This window comes from Canis aureus, chromosome 2, assembly GCF_053574225.1.
Source record: "Canis aureus isolate CA01 chromosome 2, VMU_Caureus_v.1.0, whole genome shotgun sequence".
Taxonomy (NCBI): domain Eukaryota; kingdom Metazoa; phylum Chordata; class Mammalia; order Carnivora; family Canidae; genus Canis; species Canis aureus.
This window is the reverse complement of record NC_135612.1, coordinates 74,361,752-74,388,623: the sequence shown is the minus strand read 5'-3', so window position 1 is coordinate 74,388,623 and position 26,872 is coordinate 74,361,752. Positions and strand designations below refer to the sequence as shown.

General features: G+C 42.7%; 1 protein-coding gene across 3 annotated transcripts in view; it reads left to right on the top strand.

The window, feature by feature from the left end:
* FAM114A1 (family with sequence similarity 114 member A1) overlaps positions 1–26,872 on the top strand; it is a 70,328-nt gene that overhangs the window by 23,416 nt on the left and 20,040 nt on the right. For 2 of the 3 annotated variants that reach the window (XM_077879507.1, XM_077879510.1), the window contains exons 4-8: positions 10,405–10,518; positions 10,644–10,744; positions 13,233–13,367; positions 18,961–19,113; positions 25,467–25,587. In XM_077879507.1, the coding sequence (XP_077735633.1) occupies positions 10,405–10,518; positions 10,644–10,744; positions 13,233–13,367; positions 18,961–19,113; positions 25,467–25,587 (624 nt within the window). The remainder of the gene's footprint in view (positions 1–10,404; positions 10,519–10,643; positions 10,745–13,232; positions 13,368–18,960; positions 19,114–25,466; positions 25,588–26,872) is intronic. The other variant, XM_077879511.1, reaches the window with a different exon arrangement.

Below are 26,872 nucleotides of genomic sequence, written 5' to 3'. Positions count from 1 at the left end.
GTCATAAAACATCAAGTATTCTGGGGGCTTCTAGCAGTACAAATCATGTCCAGAGCTGCCCTGCCCTTATAATGAATTCAGTGCTTTGAAAGTTTCTATTATAGGAAGGATTTACTTTCTCATTAAAATTTTAAATATAAGCTCCTTCCACAGTAGACTCTGAAACCAGCTGCCCCGTGGGTAGCAGTTCAGGTGTTTTTGCTACGCGTACAGGTGCCCCTACCTGTACCTGTTCTGCCAGCTGGTGTGTTTGCTGTTGTGTCTCGCCAGTCAGCAGCTATGTCTACTCCTTTGACTTTGAGCTTCACTGGATCCTTACAGAGTTTTCCACCCACCGATGGACAGCTTGCCTGTTAAACTTACCGTCCATTATCTTCTTAGGTGTCCTGTTGTAATCTGACCTTTGCACAAATAGAGCTGAGTGCAGCTGTGGTCCAGTGGACTGCGTTCCAGGGCCTCTGGGTTTTGTTACCTGGTTCAAGTGCAACCAGTAGATGATGCTTGCTTTAGTGCTTAAAAAGCAGGCTGTGATTCCTGTGGCAGGTCCCACCTCATACTGGTGGGACATTTCATCTTTTAATCTGATCTGAAGTCAGTGTATTTAACCTGTAGGCTGGGCTTGTATTTGCTGTTACTCTTGAAGTTTCCCTGTGTCTAAGGCACCATGAAGATGAGAAATGCTTGGACCTTGTTAATGTTGCAGCCGCTTAAAATCTCTGGTGATTCTCTTCTGGCTTTGTGCAGTAATTGATCTGGAAAAGCCTAGAGAGAGAGAATTGTCGTGGACCAGCAGGATCCTTGTGCCGCTCACTGTTGCCACTTTCCCTTCTGTGGTTGGTGCAGATACAGTTTTTCTGAGACTATATGACATTTGCACATCACCCCATAAACTATCAGAATGAAGTTCAATATAACCTCTTATATTCATTGCTACTGCTGTACACAGTATTAATTGCCACAAATTAAGAGGCTTAAAATGATATGCGTTGATTATCTCAGTTTCTGTGGGTCAGGAGCTCAGGGAGGGGGTAGCTGGGCTGTTTGCTGAGTGACCTTGCCGGGCTGAAATCAGTCAGCTGGCTGTGTCCTCGTGTGATATCCAGGGTTATCTTTTGAAGTTATCCAAGTTGTTGGCGAAATTCAATTCCTTGAGGTTGTAGGGTTGACACCCCCATTTTCTTGCTGGTTATTGGCCAGGGGTCACTCTCAGCTCCTACAAGCTGCCTTATTCAAAGCCAACAGGGTAATGTCACCCAGGTTTCCAATCTCTCCCTTCAGGAAGAGCCTCATCCCTTTGAAAGATTGTTTGATAAATCAGCCCCACCTAGGATGATCTCCTTTGATGAACTCAAATTCAACGGATTAAGGACCTTACTTAACTGAAAAGTCCCTTCACCTTTGCCATATAACGTCACCTAATCCCGGGAGTGAAATCTCATCTTTTCCACAGTTTTGCCCATGCTCAAAGAGGGAGGGGAATGACCCAGAAACTGCAGGTCACTCTCTTGAAACTACCTAGCACACTTCTGTTTTCTGTTCGAAGTCTTCCTCAGTTATATGACTAAGTCCGGAAACCTATTATTTTTTATGGCTCTAGCTACATGCTGGGGTGTTTAGATGCATTTAAATCTTGTTTGCATCCACAAGGTACAAAGGTCACATAAAGGGGCTCAAAGACATTTTGAAATGCTGATGCCTATTCTAAGAATCCTATTAGACAAATTGGAGCTATCTTTAGAAAAGCAGAGCCAGGGGGCACCTGGGTGGCTCAGTGGTTGAGTGTCTGCCTTTGACTCGGGTCGTTGTGATCCCGGGGTCCTGGGATCGAGTCCCACATCACACTCCCTGCGGGGAACCTGCTTCTACCTCTGCTTATGTCTCTGCCTCTCTCTGTGTCTCTCATGAATAAGTAAATAAAATATTTTTTTAAAAAAGAAAAATAGAAAAGCAGAGCTGAAACCTGTTCCTGGTTGTCACAACCCCAATGAATGCCAAAGCAATAATCCTGAATACCATCCCTAAGTTGCTCTGAAGGCATATTTTGGAGATTTCTGGTAAAGACATGGTATCATGCCTATCCATGGTAACAGTAACTAAATTAATAGTAATATGTACTTTAACACTGGGTAAGTATTTCTCTGTGGACATGAGAGAGAACTACAACATGTAGCATCGGGAAAGGCTGAAGTTATGGGTTCCGAGGCTGGAAATGGGCAATCGTAATGGCTGGGAATTTGACTCCCAAAACATAATAGGGATCACTAGCATCCCACAAATGGAGGGGTGCCATAGCTAGGCTCACGGCCTGAAACAGAGGGTCGGAATAGGGCTTAAAAAGCTATGGGTGCCATCCTGGATTGTCATCTACATCAAGCTGCTGCCTAGGGATTGAGAGAAGCAAGCCAGACACACTTTTATGTACAACCATAATATCTGCCTAAGACTTTGCAGTGCTAATAGGTTATTATCACAGGGCAAAGAAACATATTGGAAAACAGAGCACTCACAGCGATAGATGAGCTCTTGAAAGTTTATAAATTGCCTGTGGAACGTAAAGAAAGAAAATAACTGCATATTCCATTGCAATTGATTCCCACTTGGAAACCTCTTGTCATCCCCAGGGTAAATCCAGTTGCAGACAGGAGTGCAAAACACGTAGTCGGTAACAAAACACAGAGCTGTCATTGAACACTAGAAACAGAAACCAATACTTCTTACACTTGTTGAAAAACTGCAGTCACAGTAGTTTGAACTGTGCATAGTTAGCAAGAGAGTACTTGGAATTGAAACATTTGGAGAGTGGTTCTCTCTTGGAAAGGGCACTGGACCCAAGGAGTCACAAAGACCTGAGCCCCGGTCCTCACTGCTACTAACCTGTGATCACAGAGGTTGGTCACTAACTAGCAACACCATGCACCTAACCTCTCTCAGACTCAGATTCCTTATTTGGAAAAGTGTGGGTGGGGGAACTTGAGAAATTCTAAGATTCCTTCCAATTTCCGTAATGTGATGATTCCATAGTCTATGGCTATATATAGGAGGAGAAAGATATTTATAACCCCATACTAAGTGGGAAAATACAAGAAGCTGATTGACTTCTTGCTACTCCTTTTATATTTTGTCTTTTGCCTCACTACTTTGACCCAAAGGTTAAGGGAAAAACAAGAAAAAGTGACCTCCCCAATGCTTATATAAAATCAAACAGTTCTCAGCCAACAACTATTTTTGGAGATACTGTAACTCTTGCATTAGCTTCATCTGCAGCTACACTGTCATCACATTCTAAGAAAACTTGATCACCTGCCACCCCTGCCTTTAGACAAGTTCATAAAATGAAATTAAAATGGTTATTATTTTAGATCCAGGCAGAAAGCGTAAAAAAAATTATTATTTTCACAATCATTTCAAAATGATACTGTGAGAACCAGATGTGATTTCCTGCCAGCATCTTAGAGACCTGACTTATTCCTAGACTATATTGCTAAGCTAAGGGATAGATAACCTGACAATCAACGTGAAAGTCGACAATGCTGAAACATACATGAATATACCAAGGTAAAGATTCTTCTATAGAAGAATAGAGCAAGTTCTTTCTAGATACCACAAATGTCCTGAATGTTTAGTTTTTTTTTAATTTTTAAATTTCTTTTGTAAAGATTTTATTTATTCATGAGAGACGGGGGGGTGGGGGTGGGCAGACACAAGCAGAGGGAGAAGCAGGCTCCATCAGGGAACCTGATGGTGGGACTCGATCCCGGGACTCCAGGATCACACCCTGGGCCTGAAGGCAGACGCTCAACCGCTGAGCCACCCAGGGATCCCAGTTTGTTTGTTGTTTTTAATTCTAGTTTTGACAGTTTTATAAGTCTAAACACCCTATATAGGACTACCTGAGAGGGGAGAGGTGTATCTGATGTCTATATTTACCTTTTCAAAATTACCAGCCTTCCTGTTTCCCACCCTCTTCCAAGTTACACAGTTTTCCCCTTCTGCACATTTTAATGAAACCCTTCTACCAGCACTGTCAGAAATAATGACAGCATTTTATTCCAGAGAATGGCAAACTTGTCAAAATCATACTACAATGAGAACTCTTAAAGGGACAAATCACTATCGATATCACATGGATTCATTTTTGAAGGTGACATCGCTGATGATGTGAAAATTCTCAAGAATTGTCAATACAAAAGATTACAGGATTATAGGTTGGTGCATGGAGTTTGTTCACGATCATTTACAATCTATGAATAAGACCCAGGAGTTAGTGAATCTCTCTCTCTCTCTCTCTCTCTCTCTCTCTCTTTCTTTTTTTTTTTTTTTTTTTAGTTAATGAATCTCTGATGGCCAGGCATACGCTCTCAGTTCAGGGACTCTTGTCAAATTTTTTAAAATTTTATTTATTTATTCATGAGAGACACAATGAAACAGAGGCAGAGACACAGGCAGAGGGAGAAGCAGGCTCCCTGCAGGGAGCCCAATATGGGACTCAATCCCAGGACTCCGGAATTATGCCCTGAGCCAAAGGCTGATGCTCAACCGCTGAGCCACGCAGGCGCCCCATCAATTTTGAACCTAAAAAAAAGTGACTATCTGATTACAGAGTGGACACCAACCCTCATTATGGAGAGAGAAGATTTTTCCAGAAGAAAGTTTGAATGCCTCCTCTTTTTGCTGCACTGACGTTTGCTTTAGCTGAGTGAAGCAACATCATCAGTGTGTTTTTCTAAACAATGACTCCTCACAACTTTTTATACTATCTTCAATTCCTTGATAGGAGTCTGAGATGAAGCAGGTATTTCCAAACTATCGTATTTCTCAAAAACTCACCCAGTGTGTAAATTGATGCAACTTTCAGAAAAGCAGTTAGCACTGTCCTTAAAATTTGATATGCACATAACTTCTAACCCAACAGTTCTGTTGATCTGTTGCAAAAATTCTTTAATATATATAAAGATGTTCAATGTTGAATTCACCCAGCAAATACTTACTGTGCCAGATGCTATTGTAGGCACTTGAGATAAGCAGTGACAAATGACACAAAGATCCTCACCCTTGTAGGCCTTACATACAAGTGGGAGGAGACAGACAATAAACAATGCATTAGAGTGAACAGTAAAACAACAAAGATGGCTAGAAACTGGCAAGTCCACAAAAAACATAAAATGGAGTTAAGGTTTTAAAATGATGGTGAAGGATAGTCCTCAAGGAAGTGATATTTGAGCAGACCTAAAGGAAGTGAGGGCGTTCACCCAGCAGATGTGAAAAACTTGAAACACCCCAAGTATGCACCCACAGAGAATGTTAAAATGTGACATGGCCATTTGGAAGAATAATCTGTGCAACCATTAAAAAGAAGGAAGCAGATAGATCAGTGTTCTAGATCAGATGCCCAGGAGAGACACAAGCAGAAATTAGGCTGTGGGAGTTTCTGTGTGAAGTGCTGTCAGGAGGAAGCCTTGTAGGAAAGTGAATTGGGAAGCAGAACTGGGCCATAGGAGAAGCTGAACTATAATGCAGTTGTGTCTGAGGCCTCTGCCTGCCTCAGCCCTAGGGAGCTGAGGGGGTTGGAGGTCAGGATGACTCCTCAAAGATGTCTTGCATTGATGCAGAGGAGCACTTGCATGTGCTGAGACCTCTGCTGTATATTTTGAAGTGGGAGAAGCCAAGTCCAGAACACTTCGAAGTAGGTATACTTTTTAAGATTTTTTATGAAAGAAATAACAAGAAACAAACAGCTGTTGTCTTTAGAGGGAAATGGGGGGTGGGGTGGTGAGGAGGAAGGCAGAGTCACAGTCTTTTAAGAGCGCCAAGCACATTTCTGTTTGAAGTCCCTCATATCACAGCAAATGCAATGAAATATAGCCACATGCCTCATTAAATACATAATTTACATATAACTATGTAAGAGTTGGATTCATTTAACTACAGTTGATCCAGTTGACCTTATATCACATTTTGAATACATTGAAGTAAATATTGAATAGTTTCTATTTCCAATTGGCAAATTTTCCTTTTTTTTTTTTTTTTTTTTTTGTCTTTTAGAAGCAATATTTTTTTTTCAGGGCTTAAGTATTTCCATAGGGTGTGCCTGGGTGGCTCAGTAGGTTGAGGGTCTGACTCTTGATCTCAGCTCAGCTCCCATAGGCCCTTATAAGTTCATGGACTCTATTGCCTACTATGTTAGTAAGTCAGAAGTGGTCGAGGGAGAGAGAGACTGGTCCACTCTCTGTAGTCTGTGTTTTTAAACTCTTTGAATTTGATAATATGTACATTTTTTGTTTTAAAAACCAACCAGAAGGGTGCCAGGTGGCTCAGTCTTTTAAGCGTCGGACTCTTGATTTCGGCTCAGGGTCATGGGATCAAGCCCTGCCTCAGTCTCCATATTCAGCCTGTAGTCTGTTTGGGGCTCTCTCTGTCTTCTTCTGCCCTTCCCCCTGCTTCTACTCTCTCTGTCTCTCTCTAAACAAATGGATAAAATCTTTAAAAATAAATAAAAAATTTTTAAATCAAAATCAAACAGATATATCAGGAAAATGAGATTATGAGATTTTTAAAAAGTTTATTTTTTATGTACCCATTTTTAAAGGAAAAGAAATGGAAAAAAAAAAGAAACATCACATTAAAAATTAAAGCATGGAGGGAGCCCTCTGAATGAGTTAGTTGATGCCCTATTTACAGGTGCTTTACTATAGGGAACCACTAGAAAGTACCCCTAGAGCTAGTCGGTCATCCAGGGTGGTGCAGGGAACTGCTATTGCTTCCATAAGTTACCACTTGGCCAGAGAGACCCTCTCAACCCCAACACTTTTTTTTTTTATTTGTTTTGATCTTGGTGGAATTCACAAGATAATGGCTTGGTGATAGCACAGTGCCTTTTAAGAAAAAAAAATAAGCTGGATGTATAAGATATATCAGGAAAGTGATTATGTCTTAGGATCTGTGCCTGTACAGCAGAGGATGGTTCTAAAAATATCACCAACCCAGGGTTGTAGGTCACAAGACCTGGCTGAAAGGGGCAGGATTAGAGGAAGATTCCATTCCAGAGGTGACCTTCACCTTGCTGTCTGGTCAAAGTTAGGTAAGTCAAGTAATTTAAACCTAAGCCAGTGTTTTCAAAATAAGAAAGCTCCTGATCAAGGATATGATTTCCAAGCAGTTATAGAAATGGGACTAAGGGACGCCTGGATGGCTCAGTGGTTGAGCATCTGCCTTTGGCTCGGGGCATGATCCTGGGATCCTGGGATCGAGTCCCACATCAGGCTCCCTGCAGGGAGCCTGCTTCTCCCTATGCCTGTGTCTCTGCCCCTCTCTCTGTGACTCTCATGAATAAATAAATAAAATCTTAAAAAAAAGAAATGGGACTAAAATGATATTTAATAAACTGTAAATGACATATAAAACTTTCTCAATATAATATAGTGATTAAGTATGTAAGTTCTAGAGTTGGAACTGGGTTCAAATCCTGCCTCCGCCCCTTATTGGCTTTGGGACCTTGGGCAAATGATTTCATGTCACCAGATCTCAGTTTTCTCCGTTGTAAAATGAGTATAATAATATCCTTTCCTCATATGGAGAAGGCTAAATGAGATAATTCACTATACTAAAAATACTTAGTTCAGTGCCTGGGACAGAGTAAGTGATCAGTAACTGTTGGCCAGGACCAAGGATTTCACGTGTTTCTCCTTCCCGACCTTGTAGAACCCTGGGAAATAGATGTTATCATCCTCCTTTCAGGGAAGACACAACAGTAGATACTCAGAGAGGTTAAGTAACTCCCGAAGACCACACACCTAGTATGTGATGGAAACCAAATTCCTCCACGAGTCTCCTGACTCCAAAGTTTAGGATGCTTTCCACTAGAGTATAGGTGAGAAACGCCAGCCAGTCATTGAACGTTTGCTTTAAAATGATACAGTATCACAGCATTTGCACAACATCCTTATCTTCTTTGCAATATTCACCAATTTTTGCTGCAGTAAGTCAAGGCAGAGAGGATATTCTATATTGAAACTCCTCCATAGAATTTGGAGGAGTTTCATTTCTTTGAGGAAGAGTTCAGGATAACATGTGAAGAATCCATGCTATACTACACTATAGCATTATTTGTATTTGTTGGTTGGGTTTTTTTCCTATTATTGGTAAAATCTGATCAATATCTCTGAGCATGAATCACAATCAAAAGGCAACAGACTCCATATTATTACTTCCTTGTTCTGGGCACTAGATGTCACACTTAGTAAAGTTTTAGAAGTTATTCTTCAAAGTAGGGTGTGGTATCCTCTAAACCTTCTCTGTGAAGGTTTTAGCTTTCTCTTTCTAGCAGAATGCAGTGAAGATGTACTTTAACTAGCAAAAGAATTCAGAAAAGAGAATTGTTCATCAGAAGATCCAAGTGGAGCAAACTTAAACATGTACAAATTTTTTTATTTTTATTTATCTTTTTTTCAAAAATGTTTAAATCTCAGTTATGCCTCACTAAAACCGTGAGTGTGTGTGCGTGTCTGTGTGTCTGGAGTTTCAACATAGTATCATGTGTAATAAACAGGCACATCCCATTTATATGAACACAGAGGTAGTATTTCCCTCCAAAAACAAAGTAACTTCTAGAGGCAGTGAATGCAGACATACTCTAATCATTTGTGTTCTGAGATGGTGAGAAGCTGGTTTTCCCTCGTTAATGAATCAGACGTGGCCCTCACATGAGAAGGATATAGAAGATGAAGGAGGAGACAATGACGGCAGTGAACTTTGCTAAACCCTGCCTGTTCTCAAGGAAGGATGTGGAACCATCTTTCCTGCATGGCTTTCACAAAGAAAGTGTAGCAGACACCTCCCAGCCTTCTCAAACTCATTTATTCCCTTATTTTAGCCCACAGAAATCTCAATGAGAATCAGGGTTGTGGCTTGGACATACATTATTTCCTTTTGGAAAATAAATGTCACAAAAAATGTCAAAAAAAATTTTTAATTAAAAAATATATGTGTTTTTAAAATATGGCAAGTAGTATGGACTCGGTGTGTAAATAAGTGCGATGATATCCTATAACTTCAGTGTGTTACTGAAACTCCAGGAAGTTTCCATTGAAATGCTTGGAATTTATTGGAAGGTAGGGCACATGAATTCAAGGCTCAGTTTTAGCAGTTACAGGGCATGTTTTTTTCCAAGTAACTCAGTAATAATTTGAACTGTATCTAATGAGCTACACATGAATATAGACCTACGTCTCTATGAAATTAATGTTGTAAACATTGTAAATACTGTTTCTTAAATTTCCCTCTTTCCTAGATTGTGTGTAATGACAGGTGATTTCCACTGGATATAATTAGCCCTCTGTTTGGTAAATATCAGTGCCCTTATTATATTAAGATCACTCTGATAAATAAAGTTACAACTGGTAAAATACTACTATTTAGGTTTGGGATTCATCCATTTCTCTTATTTAGGAGATGAATAATTGGTCATTTTAGCAGTGCTTTCTAAGAGTAGGTGGTTCTCTTTGGCTCTCAAACCCTGCCATGACTTGGGGTTCCCCCCACCCCATGTATTAATATTGCTGCCGTCTTGGGTTTTAACAACCTGATGTTGCCTGGGTTCCCGAGGAAATCTTTTCCTTTCTCCCTGCAGGCTAAGGGGACAATGGCATGCCGGGCTATTTCTCCTTCAAGAACTCACACAGCCACCTAGCACTGTCAGTAGACTATTAATTTTGCTGTTCTGTTTGGGAACTTGAGAAAAGCTACAGCTCATCATGGGGGACTCTAAGGAGAAAAAAAGAATTGCTCCAGAATAAAATGCAGACAAGAGTATTTATCTGTCAGGCCAGGGGTTGCTTGTGTGAGTGGCAGGGGGTGCTGGGATGAGGAGGGCAGCTCTGTGTTTACCAAATAGTTATCAAACACCCACTGTGCTGGGCTGTGGAGAATATGGGTATACTGGCCCTGCTCAGATGGGGTAAAGCCAGTGTCCCTCATCCTGGCTGACCAGTTAGAGCTCGTGTCCCCACTGTGACTGCTTCCGATGACTGTCAGAGCCAGTGGGTGCCCTTCCGGGTCTTCTCATTGATCTGCCTTTTAATTTTGACCTGTCAGCTCCAGACCTTGCACCCTCTGCACCAAAAGAGCACCCAACAGTTTGAGAGAGTGTATTGAGCCTCTGATTTCAATTCAACAAACATTAACTGAGTGTCTGTGACAGGCTGGGCCTGCAAGGAATCCAAGAATGGATAATGCATGCCCGGGTTTTGAGGAGTTTAGGAAAGAGGAGAAGGCCACGCTGTTCACCGCCACACTCTTACAACCGGGGTGTACACCTATAGCCTGCAACAGCTCTGGAACATGAGCTATTGAATTGGCAGAGTGCAGATTTCTAGAGTATTCGTGAACCATATTTTTGTTTCCTGACAGGTCACGGATTGACAGCAGTCAAGGAAAAAGCAGGGGCCACCCTGCGGATTCATAGCGGAAACTCCAGCTCTTCCGAAGGGGCCCAATCTGATGCTGGAAGTGGAGGCCCTCGGAGTGAGTGGTGCATTTATTTGGGGGCATGTTGGGCTTGGGCTGTAGTGTGTTATGTGCACAAATGGGAGATTTCTGAGTTCAGACCAGCAGGATGAGCTCTAAGAGGATGTTTTTCTCCTTACCAGCAGATGTGGCCGCAGATCAGAGCCCTGCAGAAAGCCCACCCGCTTCTGCCTCCGGGTCTCGGGGTGTGCTGTCAACCATCACCAACGTGGTTCAAAACACAGTGAGTTGTTAGCTGCTTCTCTGTTTGCCCTGCGTCTCCCAGCGCCTCCTTTTGATATCTGTATTTACCAGTGACCTAGAAACATCAGAGAGAAGATGGCCTTGCTCATAACTTTGGATTAGGGTTTTGTTTTGCTTTCTCCTACAGAGTGGGCGTAACCTTGGCACTAAAAGAATAAGGGCAAAAAAAAATATTTTATGTTTCAAAGCAAAGAGCTGCTTAGAAGGAATGTTTTCTGTCTGATGTGACGGTGTCCTTTCCAACAGCTGCAAGGACAGCCCCCGGCTCGGGGAGTAGGGAGGCCTCTTTCTTAGAGCTGAGACAGCTGTTTTTCCTAGGTGGTCTGTGTCTCTTAACAATTTGAAAATGATAAAGCCATTCAAATTTTTTTAAAAAATGCTGGTAGGGAATTGGGAACAACATCCTGAGATGTTTCTGAAGTGTTTCCAGATAACTAAGACCAACATTCTTACCCCACCCCTACCTCCCAATTCCTACTCTCCCCCTACCTTAGGTAAGCCTGAATTTATCCCCCACCCCAGACCCTTGCCTGCATCCTGAAGAAGCAACATAACACTGATGAACAGAGATGCCTGGGTGGCTCAGCGGTTGAGCATCTGCCTTCAGCTCAGGGTGTGATCCTGGGGTCCTGGGATCAAGTCCTGCATCTGGCTCCCAGCATGGAGTCTGCTTCTCCCTCTGCCTATGTCTCTACCTCTCTCTCTGTATCTCTCATGAATGAATGAATGAATAAATCTTTAAAAAAAACAGCACACTGATGAATAATGCAGAAAGGGGGAGTCACTCCAACTGAGATGACACAACTAGCTGGTCTTCAGTGCCAAGAAGAAAAGGTTTATTTTCTGCTGTGTAAGACCAACCAACTAGTTTTTCTAGAAATATAGTTGATGTCCAACTTATTCATTCATTCATTTAAAAAGAAAAGTGGTCAGCTGTCACTGTGTACCAGGAGCTATGCTAGATGCTGGGCATATGTTGACAAATAAGACGGCATAACATTCTGGAAGACAGAGACAACTCAACAGGCAAGTACAGTGCAATGCAGGAAGAAGAGAAGGATGTGGACACACATGTGAGGGTATCTTACCCACAATTAGAAAATACCTGCTCTTCTTGAAACTTGAGGTCCTCTAGACTAAGTAGGGTGAATGAAAAGCAGCAAATATGTTTCAGGAGTACATGTCTACAGTGTGGGGTGGATATGGTCAGGGATGGGGAGGAGCACCTTCCTTATCCCTGGTTGTGAGACATGCATTCATCGTCTCCCTGAGCAACAAGGCAGGGCCCTCTGAGTTTGTCTTTAGTACCTCATTTCCTTTCTGTGTTTCCTTCTACCTTCCGATACTTCCTTTTCCAAAGCTCCAGACGCTCCCACCAAAGTCCCTTAATCAAAGTCCCTATGTCCTTCCTTCTCCCATTTTATGCTTTACCAGCGTACTCCCTCATAGGATGTTAAAATAAACCAAATTAGGCAAAAATATAAATTGCTGATGTATCCCATAGTCCTTCTACAATATGTGTGTGTTAAAATCTGTTTTATAGTGTGACTAATTGATTGGCTCCCAAATCTGAAAACAAAGGCTAAGTGTCTGAGATGGAAATGACTACTAAAGCATATTCAGTGAAGTCTAATATTGCTAATGAAGCATTAATTAAGAAGATTAGAAATATATATAGGCAATGATATAATAATGTATATCAATTCATGTAAGGTGGAAAAAACACAGATGTACACATACTATAATTGTAGTTGTCCAGTGGGAGTATCTGGACAGAAGTTGCAAAGAAATGTAAGCAGTTCTATTTATATGAACAGTTTATGTGAGTAAACCTTGGTTGTTTTAATCTTTCTTTTTTAAGAAAAACAATGACTGACAAGAGGATTTGCAACAGGATAACTGTATGATAGAACAGTTTCCAAAGCCAGTGGTATATGGAAATCAACCTGTCTTATTTCATGAATATACTAATTATGGGCGGTTATTACTATTTTCTGAAAGTATGCAAGAGCCATCTGAAACAGCCTAAGGGTCTTACACTCCGAGGCCCTAGATTAAAGAATTCAGTAATTGGCAAGAGTATCTGACATTTTAATAGACTGCTCCAAATAATTCTGTTACTTGGGTTAACATTTTTTCAAACAAAAACAGTAATGGGATCACCTATTAATTTTTTGTCTTGGATACATATCTACTCATACACACAGAGCCAGCAAAATTAATCCCAAATTTGCTTTGGCTTTTCCTAAGCATCCTTTTTAAATAATATCATATATCCTAGAAATTATATGATTTATGCTTTTCCAAGTAAAAGAAAATAGGATTAAGTGAATATTAAATCCCTGATAAGAAAAAATTGTGACTTTATATTGATTTTAATATTTGAAGACGGTGCCATTTAGGAGTTGCTGACTGCTGTGGAATAGCAAAAGGCAAAAACTAATCTCCTGCAATTATCTCATCTGCAGGGTAAAAGTGTCTTAACAGGCGGTCTTGACGCTTTGGAATTTATTGGTAAGAAAACCATGAATGTCCTTGCGGAGAGTGACCCAGGCTTTAAGCGGACCAAGACACTCATGGAGAGAACCGTTTCCTTATCACAGGTGGGATTATATACTTTTGCAACGTTTTCTTTCAGTCTGTAAAATAAATATATTTTATTCATCTTTTTAAATAGGTATTTTAAAGCACATGACTTAAATTCAAATAACATAGGATAGTAGAGAATGAAAATTGAGTTTCTAATACACCTCTTTCCCCAGCCACTTGGTTTCTCATGGGAGATAAACACTGTTAAGAGCTTCTTATGGATTCTGTTGAAATTATCATAAAACTATAGATACGGGCATGCGTACGTGTGTTCATGCAATAGAGGTACAGATACACACATATCTACCTTTTCAGACAAACGGTAGCATACTAACCACACTCTTTTGTACCTTGCTTTATTTATTTAATGATTTCTTGAAGATTATTACGTTTTTGCCATTTGTCTCAGTCCACCCAGGCTGCTTTAACAGAGTACTATAGACTGGGTGTCTTACAAGCAACAAACACTGATTTCTCACAGTTCTGGAGGCTGGGAAACCCAAAATCAAGGTACTGGCCGATTCCGTGTCTGGTGGTGGCCCATTCTGGTTCATAGACAGCTGTCTTCTTGCTATGTCCTCACATGGTAGAAGGGGCAAGGAGCTCTGCGGGGGTTTCTTTTATCAGGACACTAATCCCATTCATGAGGGCTTCACTCTCGACCTAATCCCCTCCCAAAGACCCCACCTCCAAATACCATCATGGCGGTTAGATCTCAACATAAGACTTCGGGGGAGACACAAGCCTTCAGTTTATAACACTATTGTAGGAACACCTGGGTGGCTAAATGGTTGAGCATCTGCCTTTGGCTCAGGTCATGATCCCCAGGTCCTGAGATCAAGTCCTGCATTGGGCTTCTTGTGGGGACCTGCTTCTTCCTCTGCCTATGTTTCGGACTCTCTCTCTCTGTCTATCATGAATAAATAAATTAAATCTTAAATACACACACACACACACACACACACACACATATATATATAAAACACTATTGTGTGTATTCCCACTCTACCACTTTCTAGTTACATGACCTTGCGCTGGTTACTTAACCCTTCTGTGTCCTAGTTTGTTCATCTATACAGTGGTTATAACATCAATACCTACTGATAGCTTTGAGGTAAGGATTAAATAAGTTCACATAGTACCTGACTCTTAGCAAACACTCAGGAGTGCTTGTTATTGTTATTGTCATTACACGTCAATATAATAGTTGGAAATGGTATCTCATTGGAATTTTAATTCATAGTCCTCTTACTATGTGCAAGGATGAGGTTCTCACACGTCCAGCTTTAAAGTTTTCCAGCCCTCCTTGAGAAATATGATATGAGGAATTGAATCTATGGGGCGCCTGGCTGGCTCAGTCAGTAGAGCATGCGATTCTTGATCTTGGGGTCATGAGTTGAAGCCCTACATCAAATGTAGGGCTTACTTAAAAAAATAGAAAAGGATTTAATCTGTGTTTTCCTTACTTATAGTAGTCAAGTAAATTAAAAATAGTATTTCTCTTATTTTTTAAGTATAAAACCCTAATACTGAACTTACTTTTATAGACGGCACATGCCCTGTTCATATTCCAGAGTACAAGCACACCACCCATCCCCTTCCTCCCTAGCGGTCAGATACACCTCAGTCCTTGCCTTCCTAAAATCAAGAGCAGCTGATATGGCCCTGGATTTTGTAAATTTTACAGGCCGGACAAACACATCTTCTCACGGCTCAGTCCCAAGAAGCCACTAAGGAGCTATCACTGACATCATGTTAGTGGCAGTTCCTGAAAGGGTTTGGTCTTAAACTGTTTCCTCTTGTCTCTTCCGGAAAAACACTCACATAACCACTCTAATATTATAGCTCAGGTCAGAACTTGGCGGGATCATCTAAACCACTACCCTACTGATCCTTAAAAAGAAAACAGATTTATATGAATCAGATCATTAATAGTAGATGTTGCAAAAAACCAAAAGCAAAACAAAAAAACTAACCCCCGAGGATCAGTGTGACTGAGACCAAAAAAAAGTCTATCTTTTGCTCCTACGATGTGAGTGTTCCTATTCAGGGACTCTCTAGGCAGCCTTTTTTCTGAACTCCTATCCTGTGGCTCCTCCATCCTAAAATTTTTTACTTCTACTCTCACAGAGAGGGGAAGGTAGGATGGAGAGGGCTAGATGGGACAATGGAGGACTTTACCCTCATTCCTTTGGCCAAAACTTATCACATGATCTACCTAATTCAACTCAGGCGGGCTGAGAAATATAGTTTAGCCATGTGTCTAGGAGGAAGAGGGTATTTGGTGAGCTTGTAGGAATATTTTTTGTCACAGACTTTATATTTACATAAAATTTATATATACGTATATACGATATATTATATATCACATGTATGAACATATAAGCATTCATATGTATACATAAATAAGTATATGTGAATATGTATAAATTTGATTCTAGTTGAGAAGCTGTATGGGAAAAATGTGACCTAGTCCAGAGACTGGCTAACTGTACTCTTCTTTGGTTTCAATCTATACACCTGTAAAATGGAGAATTGGATGTGGTCAGCTTCCCAGATAACTGTAGGTTTGGGGCCACTTTCACAATTTTTATCAGGCTATTGCTAAAAACTAAGTAGCAACACTCATGTAAATACGTCACCTGAGAATCCACACTAGCCATCTGCAGTGTTTGTTCCCATCACACATTGGAAAAGTGCAATGAGTATGATATACATTCTGGGGCACACTTGAGCATGGCATCTCTAATTCCCCTGCCTTGCTGAAACTGGATCACCACAATACTACTGACTCCATTCTCCTTCCAAACAGTAAGTTTTCATTCATTTATTCATTCATTCATTCCACAGATGCATTTCGAATGTCCACTCCGTGCCAGGCACTGTTCCAAACACTTGAGATACATCAGGAGCCAAAATAGATTAAAATCCCTGTCCTTAAGGAGTTTTCATTACAGCGAGGAGAGACAAACAGACCATCAACATTATCTAGTATTTTAAAACATGATTGAGTGCTGTGGGGAAAAAAAAGAAAAAGTAGAGCAGGAATGTGGGAGTGAGGAGGCAGGTTAAGTATTAAATTGGATTGTGAGAGGATGTCATGGAGATAACATTTGAGCAAATAATTGAAGGAGATCGGGGGCTTGACCATGCTGAAATCTGAGTGATGCACATTCCATGCCGTGAGAACAGCTTGTGCAAAGGCCCTGAGGCAAGACTGTCTAGTGTGGACAAGGAACAAGGACGCTACATGGTGGGAGAGGAGTGAGCCGGGAGGAGAGCTGTTACAGATGAGGCTAGAGTGGTAATGGAGAACAGGTCATGGCAGATCCTGGAGGGCATTTGTAGGGACTTTGGGTTTTGCTGTTAATGAAATGGGGAACACGTTACAGCATTTCCGAAAGAGGAGTGATGAGCTCTGACTGTAACAGGATCATTCTAGTTACTGTGTTGAGGACAGACTGGGTGTGGGAAGGGCCCAGGGCAAGGAGACCAGGTGGAGAGAGGGTGTCCCAGCCCAGGCTCTCCCAGAAGTAGAGGCCAAGGTGGCCTTAACGCGTGAGGATTTCATTAGGGGAAATGCAAAGAAAGGAAATGGAGGTGGGGGGTAAGAAGGTCGGGGGGTCCCTCAGATCAAGATGCTAGCCTGGCCCCAGAGAGGGGCAGAGGGCAGGAGATGAGATGGAAGCGCCCTAGGCGCCCGTGTCCTCAGGAAGGCCCAGCAGAGCCCTGGGACAGTCCGTGAGCTGAAGGCGCTGACAGAGGGGTCCCCATCTGCCAGGACGGCTCCCCGCAGTGTCCCCGCTGCCCTGGGACTGGATCAGGGAGCGCGCCCTGGTGCTGGTGGAGCATCCAGGCCCCGGGCATCCCCCCGCATCCTCGGGGCCAGGGCTATTACCTGAGCAGGAGGAAGCCGTGGCGAATGCAAATTCCGGGGAGATTCTGGAAGGTCCCCCCAGACTGCCCAATGGAGGGAACGCGGGGTGTGACATACGGAGGCAGCAAGAGCGCCTCCTGGGTCATCAGCCCGAGCCCTGGCGGGACGAAGCTGTCACCCCTGACTTTCGGGAGCTCTGCTGGGATTTTCCGCATCCACATGACATAACCAGGGGCACCCGAGGTGTTCCTACACCAGCTCCCGGAACTGGCCCCTTGTCCTGTCCCCGTGGCACAGGGTCCCCGCCCCCCCCGGAGGGGCCCACAGGTGCAAGTCTGCAGAGCTGCCCAGAGGCGGGAAGACTCCCACGCCAGAGCCGCTCCTGTGCTCAGCCCATCTCCCCTGGAAAGCCGGTTCTTCTCCAGGCAACCTTAATTTCCCTGCAGCTTTTTCAAGGGCATCAGAATCCCTGCAGAGTGACCTTTCTTCCCCCTTCGCTTCATCCCTTCCCCTCAGTCCCAAAGCCCAGGTTTAGAGATGGGAGTTGTCGTAGGGAAAGGAAGCGATTTCAGTGTCCAGTTGTCTCGTTTTTACCACCATCGCGGAGCCAGAAAGATCAGTGGGAACAGTGGGGTTTTATTGCTAAGTGTTAAAAAACCCCAGTGGTAATTTGACGAGGTTGTTTTGAAAACTTTAAAATTCAGAGCTTGTGCGTATTTAGTCTTAAAGACCGACAGAGGGGAGAATTCTTTCTGCAGTCCAGGGAGTTTTTGGCTACCAGCCTCAGGAACCCAAAAGGAGAAGGAGCTTGATTGTTTTATTGACCCACAGTAAAAACCACAGTCTGTTCTCCCATTGATCTTTCCCTTGTGAACTTGTGGCGGCCACTGTGTTTATGGCGTTCTCCTTAGATACTAAAGAACCCTATAAACACAATGCCCAGTAAACTTAATGAGGAACCAAATAAAAGATGCTTAGAATCACAGAAAGCAAAGGCAGGAAATTGGGATTGACTGAGGGACTCGTGTTCATTTTGTTCTCTTTATGTCATCAACAAAAAAGAAAACTGGAGAAAAATTTTGATCAGCATGGAGAGGATGCCGTTCACAGTCATCCTTCTCAAGAACTGATAAGCTCCTATTCTTGTTTATACTCAGTACCTGATGAGGAATACATGATGAGTTTATATTTTATTAATTTTTTTCATCAAAGATGGTTAATAACCACGCACATAAAATTTTCAAAATAATGTTAACTCAGATCAAAGCAGACCAGCATGTGGCTGCTCTGAGGTCGTCCTGGGTGCAGAAGTTGCAATGAACCCTGTCACAATAGATGAAACTTTCCCGGTGCACATCAATTTGCTCATTATGGAAAATTTGGGTATTTTAGAAGATAAGAAAATCACACACATGGAAAACACTTTGGCGGAAAGCATTGTTCGCTCAGCTTCTGTCTTGCTTCTTTCCAATCCTGTTCCCAGGCAGAGAATTTTTGCTTTGTTTTGTTGCATACATGATGAACATGTAAAATTTGAAGTGGAATATTATGTAAAAATTGTCGGTAGAGTCAATGAAAGAATCATTTTGTTAGAAATTCCCAAGCGACTAAAACCTACTCTTCACAAATACAAAGCCAGCCCTCATCTCCTCCTACGTCTTACACAGGAAATGAGTAAGCGCTCATTACGAGCACGATCTAGTGCACAAACATTGTGTGTATTTCTGCAGATGTTAAGGGAAGCCAAAGAGAAAGAGAAACAGAGACTGGCCCAGCAGCTCACGGCCGAGAGGACTGCACACTATGGGATGCTGTTTGATGAGTATCAAGGTTTGTCACACCTGGAAGCCCTGGAAATTCTATCCAATGAAAGTGAAAGCAAGGTATGGTCACTTGAAATACCATGTTCACCAATGTGTTTTCTTACACACAAAAGAAACAAGAAAATCTGCCATTAAAATGTCTCATTTTTAGGACCTCATGAGTATTGTGCTAGGGTCACAAATATTATAAAGCCTGATGACTCCCACATGCTCCATATTATTTCCTCTCTGTCCTGTGCTATGACCCCGCCCCAGCCCCGAAGAGGGCCAGCAAAATAAGAGTGATCCTTACCCCCAGGCCAGGTCACCACTTCCACCCAGTGAAAACAAAGCATCGAGGTTTCTTCCAGACTGCAAAGTTTTGGGGTTTTATGGGCTAGGTAATGATTTATTCACCTGTTTGTTAAATTGCCTGCACAAAGAGCAGGATCATCTTACTGGGAGTTAAAGTTCTTTTTGAGACTGTTCCTAAACAGAAACCTGGGAATTTCCTAACAGCCCTGACCATTCACATTCCCCCATTGGGATCTCAAGAAGCAGAACAGAAATAACAGAAATCAGCAGAGTTTGGAGATTTTTTTTTTTCAAGTATCTATGTGGGAGGGAGGGTTATTTAGCAAATACTCACATGGTACTTATATAGTCACTCTTGTAAGCAGTTTAAAACTATTATTCCTGTATATACAGCTCTTCTGTGTGAATGTCAGGCTGACTATACTCTGGGGTATTTTTCCAGTAGAAACCACAGGCCAGCACCCTCTGAGCCTTCTGGGAGAGGCTCTGGGTCATCTTGGTGACATCGCTGGAGGGAAGCAAGCCCTCCGGTGAGAAGAGGAAATTGGAAGTGAGCTTTAGAACAGAGAAGTGATTTTTTACTCTCTCTCGGCCACATCCTCTAAGTTTGGACTTTAAAGGGTTGAGACATTCTTGATGCCCACCTAGGCAGGATAAAATGGCATCTGCCATGCAACAGGCAACTAAGAACCAAACAGGATGGAAATCCCCCTCCCTCCAGATTACTGAGTTACTATCTGTGTTTATTTCCTTGTGTTATCCTGGAGTCATCAGTGACAGTCTTCCAGTTAAACTGTTAAAGGGTAATTTTTTAAAAAACAAAATCATACCTCATATACAGATACAAAATGCACATGAATTAAAGAATTTGTTTAGCCCCTTCATTAAATGAAGGAACCAAGCAGATGTTACAAGTGGTTCAAGGGAAAAAGCCAATGCGCACATTTGTATGGAGTAGTGCAATTTTGCAGTGCATGTGCAAATGGGCATAAACCTCGTTTTTCCACAGGAGGTGAGGTTGCCCCTCTGCCTCCGGAATCTATTCACATGTCTGTGGACAAGAATTATTTTGCACTGCTATCAGCTAGCTACAATCTAAAGAGTTGTGAAATTGCTCCCATAGACTCAGATAATCGGTAACGTATGCTCTAAAAAATGCAGTTTTCCACGGAAGCGTAAATTGTTCCTCCAAAAGCTGGGTTTTGAGTCAGACATTATGTGATCAAATATTACTCAGTAATAGTAGTAATATCCAAAATCATAGCTACATGATTTTGGACTCCTCTCACTTCAATCTCCTTATCCAGGAAATGGGAATAATAATAAAACCTGTCTCGTAGGAATATTAAAAGAATTCAATGAGGTAATCCATGTGAAGCCAGTTGCAGCTTGCTTAGTACATAAATTCTCAACAAATGTTAGCTACCTTTTTATACATATATGTATATGCAATGAATAATGTCGATGACATCTTATTTTTACATGCATCCTTATGTTTTATATGTGTGTGTGTGTGTTGTTATTATTAAAAACATGACAGGCGTGCATGGTGCCTTGAAGTTATCATGCTGGTAGAGCGATTCCACTCTGGTGGGGTCTGTTACAGGTCTCAGCTGGGAGAGTTCCAGGTTCCTGGAAAAGAGCCCCAAAGGACTGATGTTGCTAGGAAGGGGGTTGGGTCCCTGGAGGGATGCATTCCCCTCTGTCTGCACACTGCTCCTGCAAGCTTTGCTTCCTTTCCCCCAGCCTGGAGATTTTTGTAGTATTCATGGTAAGGAATGCAGAATGTTTTCTTGGATTAGTAACGATAGTTACCGGGTGCTATAATAAACAAGTCCTAAAAATGTATGGGTCAAAACCAGTAGGAGTTATCCTCAGTTCTGTAACAGTCCAAGATGGGATTGCCTGGTCATCAGGAGGCTTTCTTGCCTTAGGGATTCAGGGGCCAGGCTCTGTCCATTTTATGTCTCCCCTCGACTCATCCAGATGTTCACAGGCTCCTGGCCAGAATACAAATGGAGACTCCTGCTGGGGTTGTCAGATTTAGCAAATAAAAACACAGGATGCCAAGTGAAACTTCAACTATTTATAAACATTAGATACTTTTTTAGTGTAAATATGTCCTGTGCAATATTTGGGACACACTCTCATACTAAGATAATATTCATTTTTTTATCTAGAATTGTTTATCTAGAATTAAAATTTAACTAGACCTCCTATACATACCAAATACTTTCAAGTTAAAGGACTTTTGGGGTACCTGGGTGACTCAGTTAAGTGTCCCTTCGGCTCAGGTCATGATCCCGGGGTCCTGGGATCAAACCCTGCATTGGATCCCTGCTCAGGGAAGAGTCTGCTGCTTCTCCCTCTCCCTCTGGCACTCCCCCTGCTTGTGCTCACATGCTCTCTCTCTCTCTCTCTCTCAATCTCTCTGTTAAATAACTAAATAAAAATCTTTTTTAAAAAAGTTAAGAGGACTTTTGAAACAAGCTGTTAAAGAATATATTATAATGACTTTGAAAATCAGATTCCCATCTAGAATTCTCAAACTCCTCACGTTTCCATGCCACCCTCCTCCTGCTCTTATCCCTTTATTTCCAGCTGTCTCTCACTTCAAGGAGCTTTATGTGCACATGTGAGGATGCCCTGGTTTAAGCTGTACCTGCAGCCCTGCAAACAGCCACCTCTTAGCCATCCTTTAGACCTAGGGATGCACCCTCCAGTGGATGGTCCCAACACAAGGAGCACAGCCTGGCAAGAGATCCATACAGGCTATGGAAGGGTAACTTTAGTAACATTAGTACTGGGCACATCCCTTTGGGCCTGTGGCCTCCCGTATGTCTGGGTCACCATCCTCTAGAGCCTCCTTGTCATCTTTATTCATCTTTATCCTACCAGCGTAAGGACAGAAAGTGTAGAGGGTACACTCCCATTTTTTAAAAATATTTGTTTAGTTTTAGAAAGAAATAGAGCATGAGCAGGAGGGGCAAAGGGAGAGGGAGAGAGAATCCCAAGCAGATGCCCCACCTAGTGTGAAGCCTGTTGCGGGGCCCGATCTCACAACCTTGAGATCATGACCTACCAAGAGTTGGACACTCAATCAATGCACCACCTAGGTGCTCCTCAGTCCCATTTTTTAAATTTTTATTTATTTATTCATGAGATACACAGAGAGAGAGAGAGAGGCAGAGACACAGGCAGAGAGAGAAGCAGGCTCCATGCAGGGAGCCCGATGTGGGCTCAGTCCCAGTTTTTAAGAGCTTTGGCCCAAAAATGATACACATCACCTCTGTTGACATTTCATTGGCTAAAACTGACACACTGTATGGAAATATAAGGAATTACTATCATTGCTATTCTAGGAGATTGATTCTAGGAACAGGCATGGCAATGTGGTACACTATAACTCTTAAGAAAACACCTGATAATTTTTATTGCTATTATACTCAATAGCTAACAAAAAAAGTAAACAAGAGTCTTCAAAATGGCGCCCCATGCTCCATTTCAGGGAAAAGATTGACAAGGCAGACTGTCTATCCTTGTGTTCCCGGCAACACTTAGCACTGTGCCAAGCATCTAGTCAGCATTCTATGAATATTTATTGAGGAGTGCATGATTATTTATTATTGGATGAAGTAAAGACTCATTGCTCATTACCTTGGCATTAATGCAGTGATCTAGAAGGAAGCAAAAGAGATACTGTGGCAGAAAGATGCTGACAATAGAGTCCTGTGCTAAAAAGAACCCCACCCAGTGGATGCCCAAAGCATAAAACCCCAGTGCATTCCCTCCCAGAGGGTGGCTACCCTCCAGAAGACATGGGGAAATCATAATATCCCACATGTGTATATACATTTTCACTAGTTTTGTGCTCAAGCATGTGTTCAATAATTACCTTTTAATTTTACTCTTAGAAAACTAATGTTTAGAAAATATATCTGAAGTATTGGAATCTGAGCACCTGGGTGGCTCAGTCAGTTAAGTCTTTTTTTAAAAAGTTCTTTTTTTTTAAAGATTTTATTTATTCATGAGAGACACAGACACAGGCAGAGGGAGAAGCAGGCTCTCCGTGGGGAGCCCACTGCGGGACTGGATCCCAGGACCCCAGGATCACACCCTGAGCCAAAGGCAGACGCTCAACCACTGAGCCACCCAGGTATTCCTAAGCATCTGCTTTTAGTTCAAGTCATGATCCCGAGGTCCTGGGATTGAGCCCACATTGGGCTCCCTGCTCGGTGAGGAGTCTGCTTCTCCCTCTCCCTCTGCCTGCTGTTCCCCCTGCTTGTGTTCTCTCTCTGTCAAATAAAATCTTAAAAACTAGTCATTATGAATGTTTAAAAATAGTAATAAAGTGTAGGACTCTGCTGTGGGCCTATCTAGGACACTGAGACCTAATCATGAGTATATGAGCTGAAAAGAAGGTTCTGGAAGGGTCAGAGCAAAAAGGCACGGTGGCAGCCATCAGGCTGAGAGCATTAGCTTGCACCTGCTGAACTCTATAACTAATGGGTTTTGTGTTGATGACTTCCTGCCAAGCTTCTCCTGAGCCTCCTTGCCGATTGCATTATGCCCTGGTGATATTCATTACAATTTTTAGGAAAATGGTGCCTGGCATCCCTGATTCCCTCTCTGACTCTCTCCTTGTCCTGATGTGTGAATCTAGTACCATCATGAATATTAAAACATATTCCAAAGAGCATGCGGCTCCTCTGCTGGCTCTCCCTCCAGAGCAGGTGTTTGACCTGCAGAATGAAAACATAAAAACCTTACTACTTTACGGATTTTTTTAAAGAGTTTATTTATTTATTTGACATGAGAGCACAAGCAGAGGGAGTGGCAGGCAGAGGGAGAGGGAGAAGCAGGCTCTCCGCTGAGCAGGGAGCCCAATGGCGGGACTTGATCCCAGGACCCGGGGATCATGACCTGAGCCGAAAGGCAGCTGCTTAACCGAGTGAACCACCCTGGCACTCCTATGTAGAGTCCAACTTCACTTTTTATATGGTTCTCCATGTGCTCTGGCCACCTTGGAAATTCATATCAGTCTTTAGATTCACAGAGGATGACTGGCCAGGCGTGCAAGTAATTTTTAAGTGTTTACAGAGGACAGTTTCCAGAGAAGGGCTCTGAAGACCATAAGCAGCAAGGATGTCAGTTCACACCTTACCCTCTGAGGACTCTCCCTGCCCGCCCTGTCGCCCCCCTAAGGAGAACTGAGGTTCCCTCCTGGTGCCCTGTTACCACTCCACTCACCCCTGACACGGCGGTTAGCAGCTACCCTGGGCCTCCCACCTCCCGCCTGCAAGATCTCTGAGGAGAAAAATGTGTCTCGTGTGTTTTTGTGACCCCGGTTCCAGAACCCACATGTAGCAAGTGTATATGTATGCGTATCTGTATACATAAAACATTTCTTTATGTGTTTGTTTACACGTATATGTATTATATATACGCATATGTTCACATTATTATATATATACATAATATGTATGTAATTTCTTGACCTTCACTACAAGCACTTTTCTTTAAGTTTATTTTTTTCTTAGTAATCTCTGCAGCCAACGTGGGGCTTGAACTCACCACCCCGAGATCAAGAGTTGCATGCTCTTCCCCTTGAGCCGGCCAGGCATGCCTACAAGTACTTTTAAGTACATTATTTCATTTAACCCTCAAAATAACCTTACAGGGTAGATGCTATGCTGTTAGTCCTCATTTTACAGATAAGGAAGGAAAGGTCAATAAATTACCCGAGGGCACACAAGTCACAAGTGAGGGGCTCCTATTTGAATTCAGAGTTGACAGCCCGCGTGTTTTTAACCACGAGGCCAGAAGGGCCACCACCACTATTTATTCAGCCGCTGCTGTGTGCACCTGTGGAATGTGTCTCATGTTCGCTGTTTGATTTTCCTCACAGAGGATCACAACGAAGAGTAGATCGCACTTGAAAATTTTAAAAACTGAGGCCCAGGGAGCTTATGGAACTCAGCCCATTCAACTCGGCCTCGCCCCAACCCCCCCGTCCCCCACCGATCGCCTCAGTCCTGGGAGAACCGGGGACAGCTGGACGTAAACATGATTAACAGGAAGAAATGATGACAGTGATGCTGACCTATTTCTTTTTTCAGGTTCAGTCATTTTTAGCATCACTCGATGGAGAGAAGCTGGAACTCTTAAAAACTGACCTAATTTCCATTAAAGACATCTTTGCAGCCAAAGAATTAGAGAATGAAGACACTCAAGAACAAGGTAAAGGAAAATAAGCAGTGAAACAGCCAAACAAGCTGTTAATAAAGATCGCCCTCTGAACAGGGCAGGATTTCATTCAAGTGCTCCTCCTCCTCTCCTCCCCACACTCTGTGCACCTGCTCTCATGACAGGAGCAGGCCACGTAGATCTATCATCCTCTCTCCTGACAGAAGCATCTTTATTGCTGTGGTGGGTGGCACAGTTCCTGGCACATCACAGGCGTGCGGTACACACAGAGGGTCGAACGAACCGAGATTGCGGTGGGCCGAGCCAGGCCCTGATGACTAGAGCTTATGCTCTGAGATCTAAGTTTTTTATCTGCATGCGGTGAGCAAGTCTCTCAATGGATTTCTTTTTATGTTTTTTTTTTTTTAAAGATGTTATTTACTTACTCATGAGAGACACACACACACACACACAGAGAGGCAGGGACACAGGGAGAGGGAGAAGCAGGCTCCATGCAGGGAACCCAATGCGGGACTCGATCTTGGGACTCCAGGATCACACCCCGGGCCAAGGCATTGCTCAACCGCTGAGCCACCCAGGCGTCCCTCTCAATGGATTTCTTGTTACATTCTTCTTACTATGTTTCACTTATATGCGTAGGAATTAAGGTGTATTTGTAAGTGGCCTGCTGTCCACCTAGAAAGTGGGGTTCTGACAATGGCACCCAGGGCCTTGGGGTGTGATGTGTCAGATTGTCAAACACTGCATTGAGCCAGGTGCATGCCCCTGAGAATCCTCCAGCCACCCAATGGCCGGACCCCAAGGAGACCAGGACCTGTTTTGTCTTCCCTGAGAGGGGAAAAAGAGTTTTCAAAGTTAGACATGCTTAAGACTTACTTGAGGTTGGGCACCTAGCTGGCTCAGTGGTTGAGCATCTGCCTTCAGTGCAGATCATGATCCTGGGGTCCTGGGATCGAGGTCCGCATCAGGCTCCCTATAGGGAGCCTGCTTCTCCCTCTGCCTATCTCTATGCTTCTCTCTCTGTCTCTTATGAATAAATAAATTTTTACAAAAAAAGAGTTATTTGAGGTTGCCCATTTAGGAACAGAAGATAGCAAAACCTTTGCTGTGTACAAGGAGAGTGATTTCTTACTGGTATTATCACCTACCCCTGCAACCACAATTGTTTGAATCATGCTGACACACAGGTCAACCATGGACACACAAGGCTGGCTTCTCCTAGGACTGTCTCAAAGGTCCATTTGAAACATTTTCACCACTAATTGGATGCATTGGCCTAGAGCAAGTTATATAACCTTTCCGAAACTCATTATCTGCA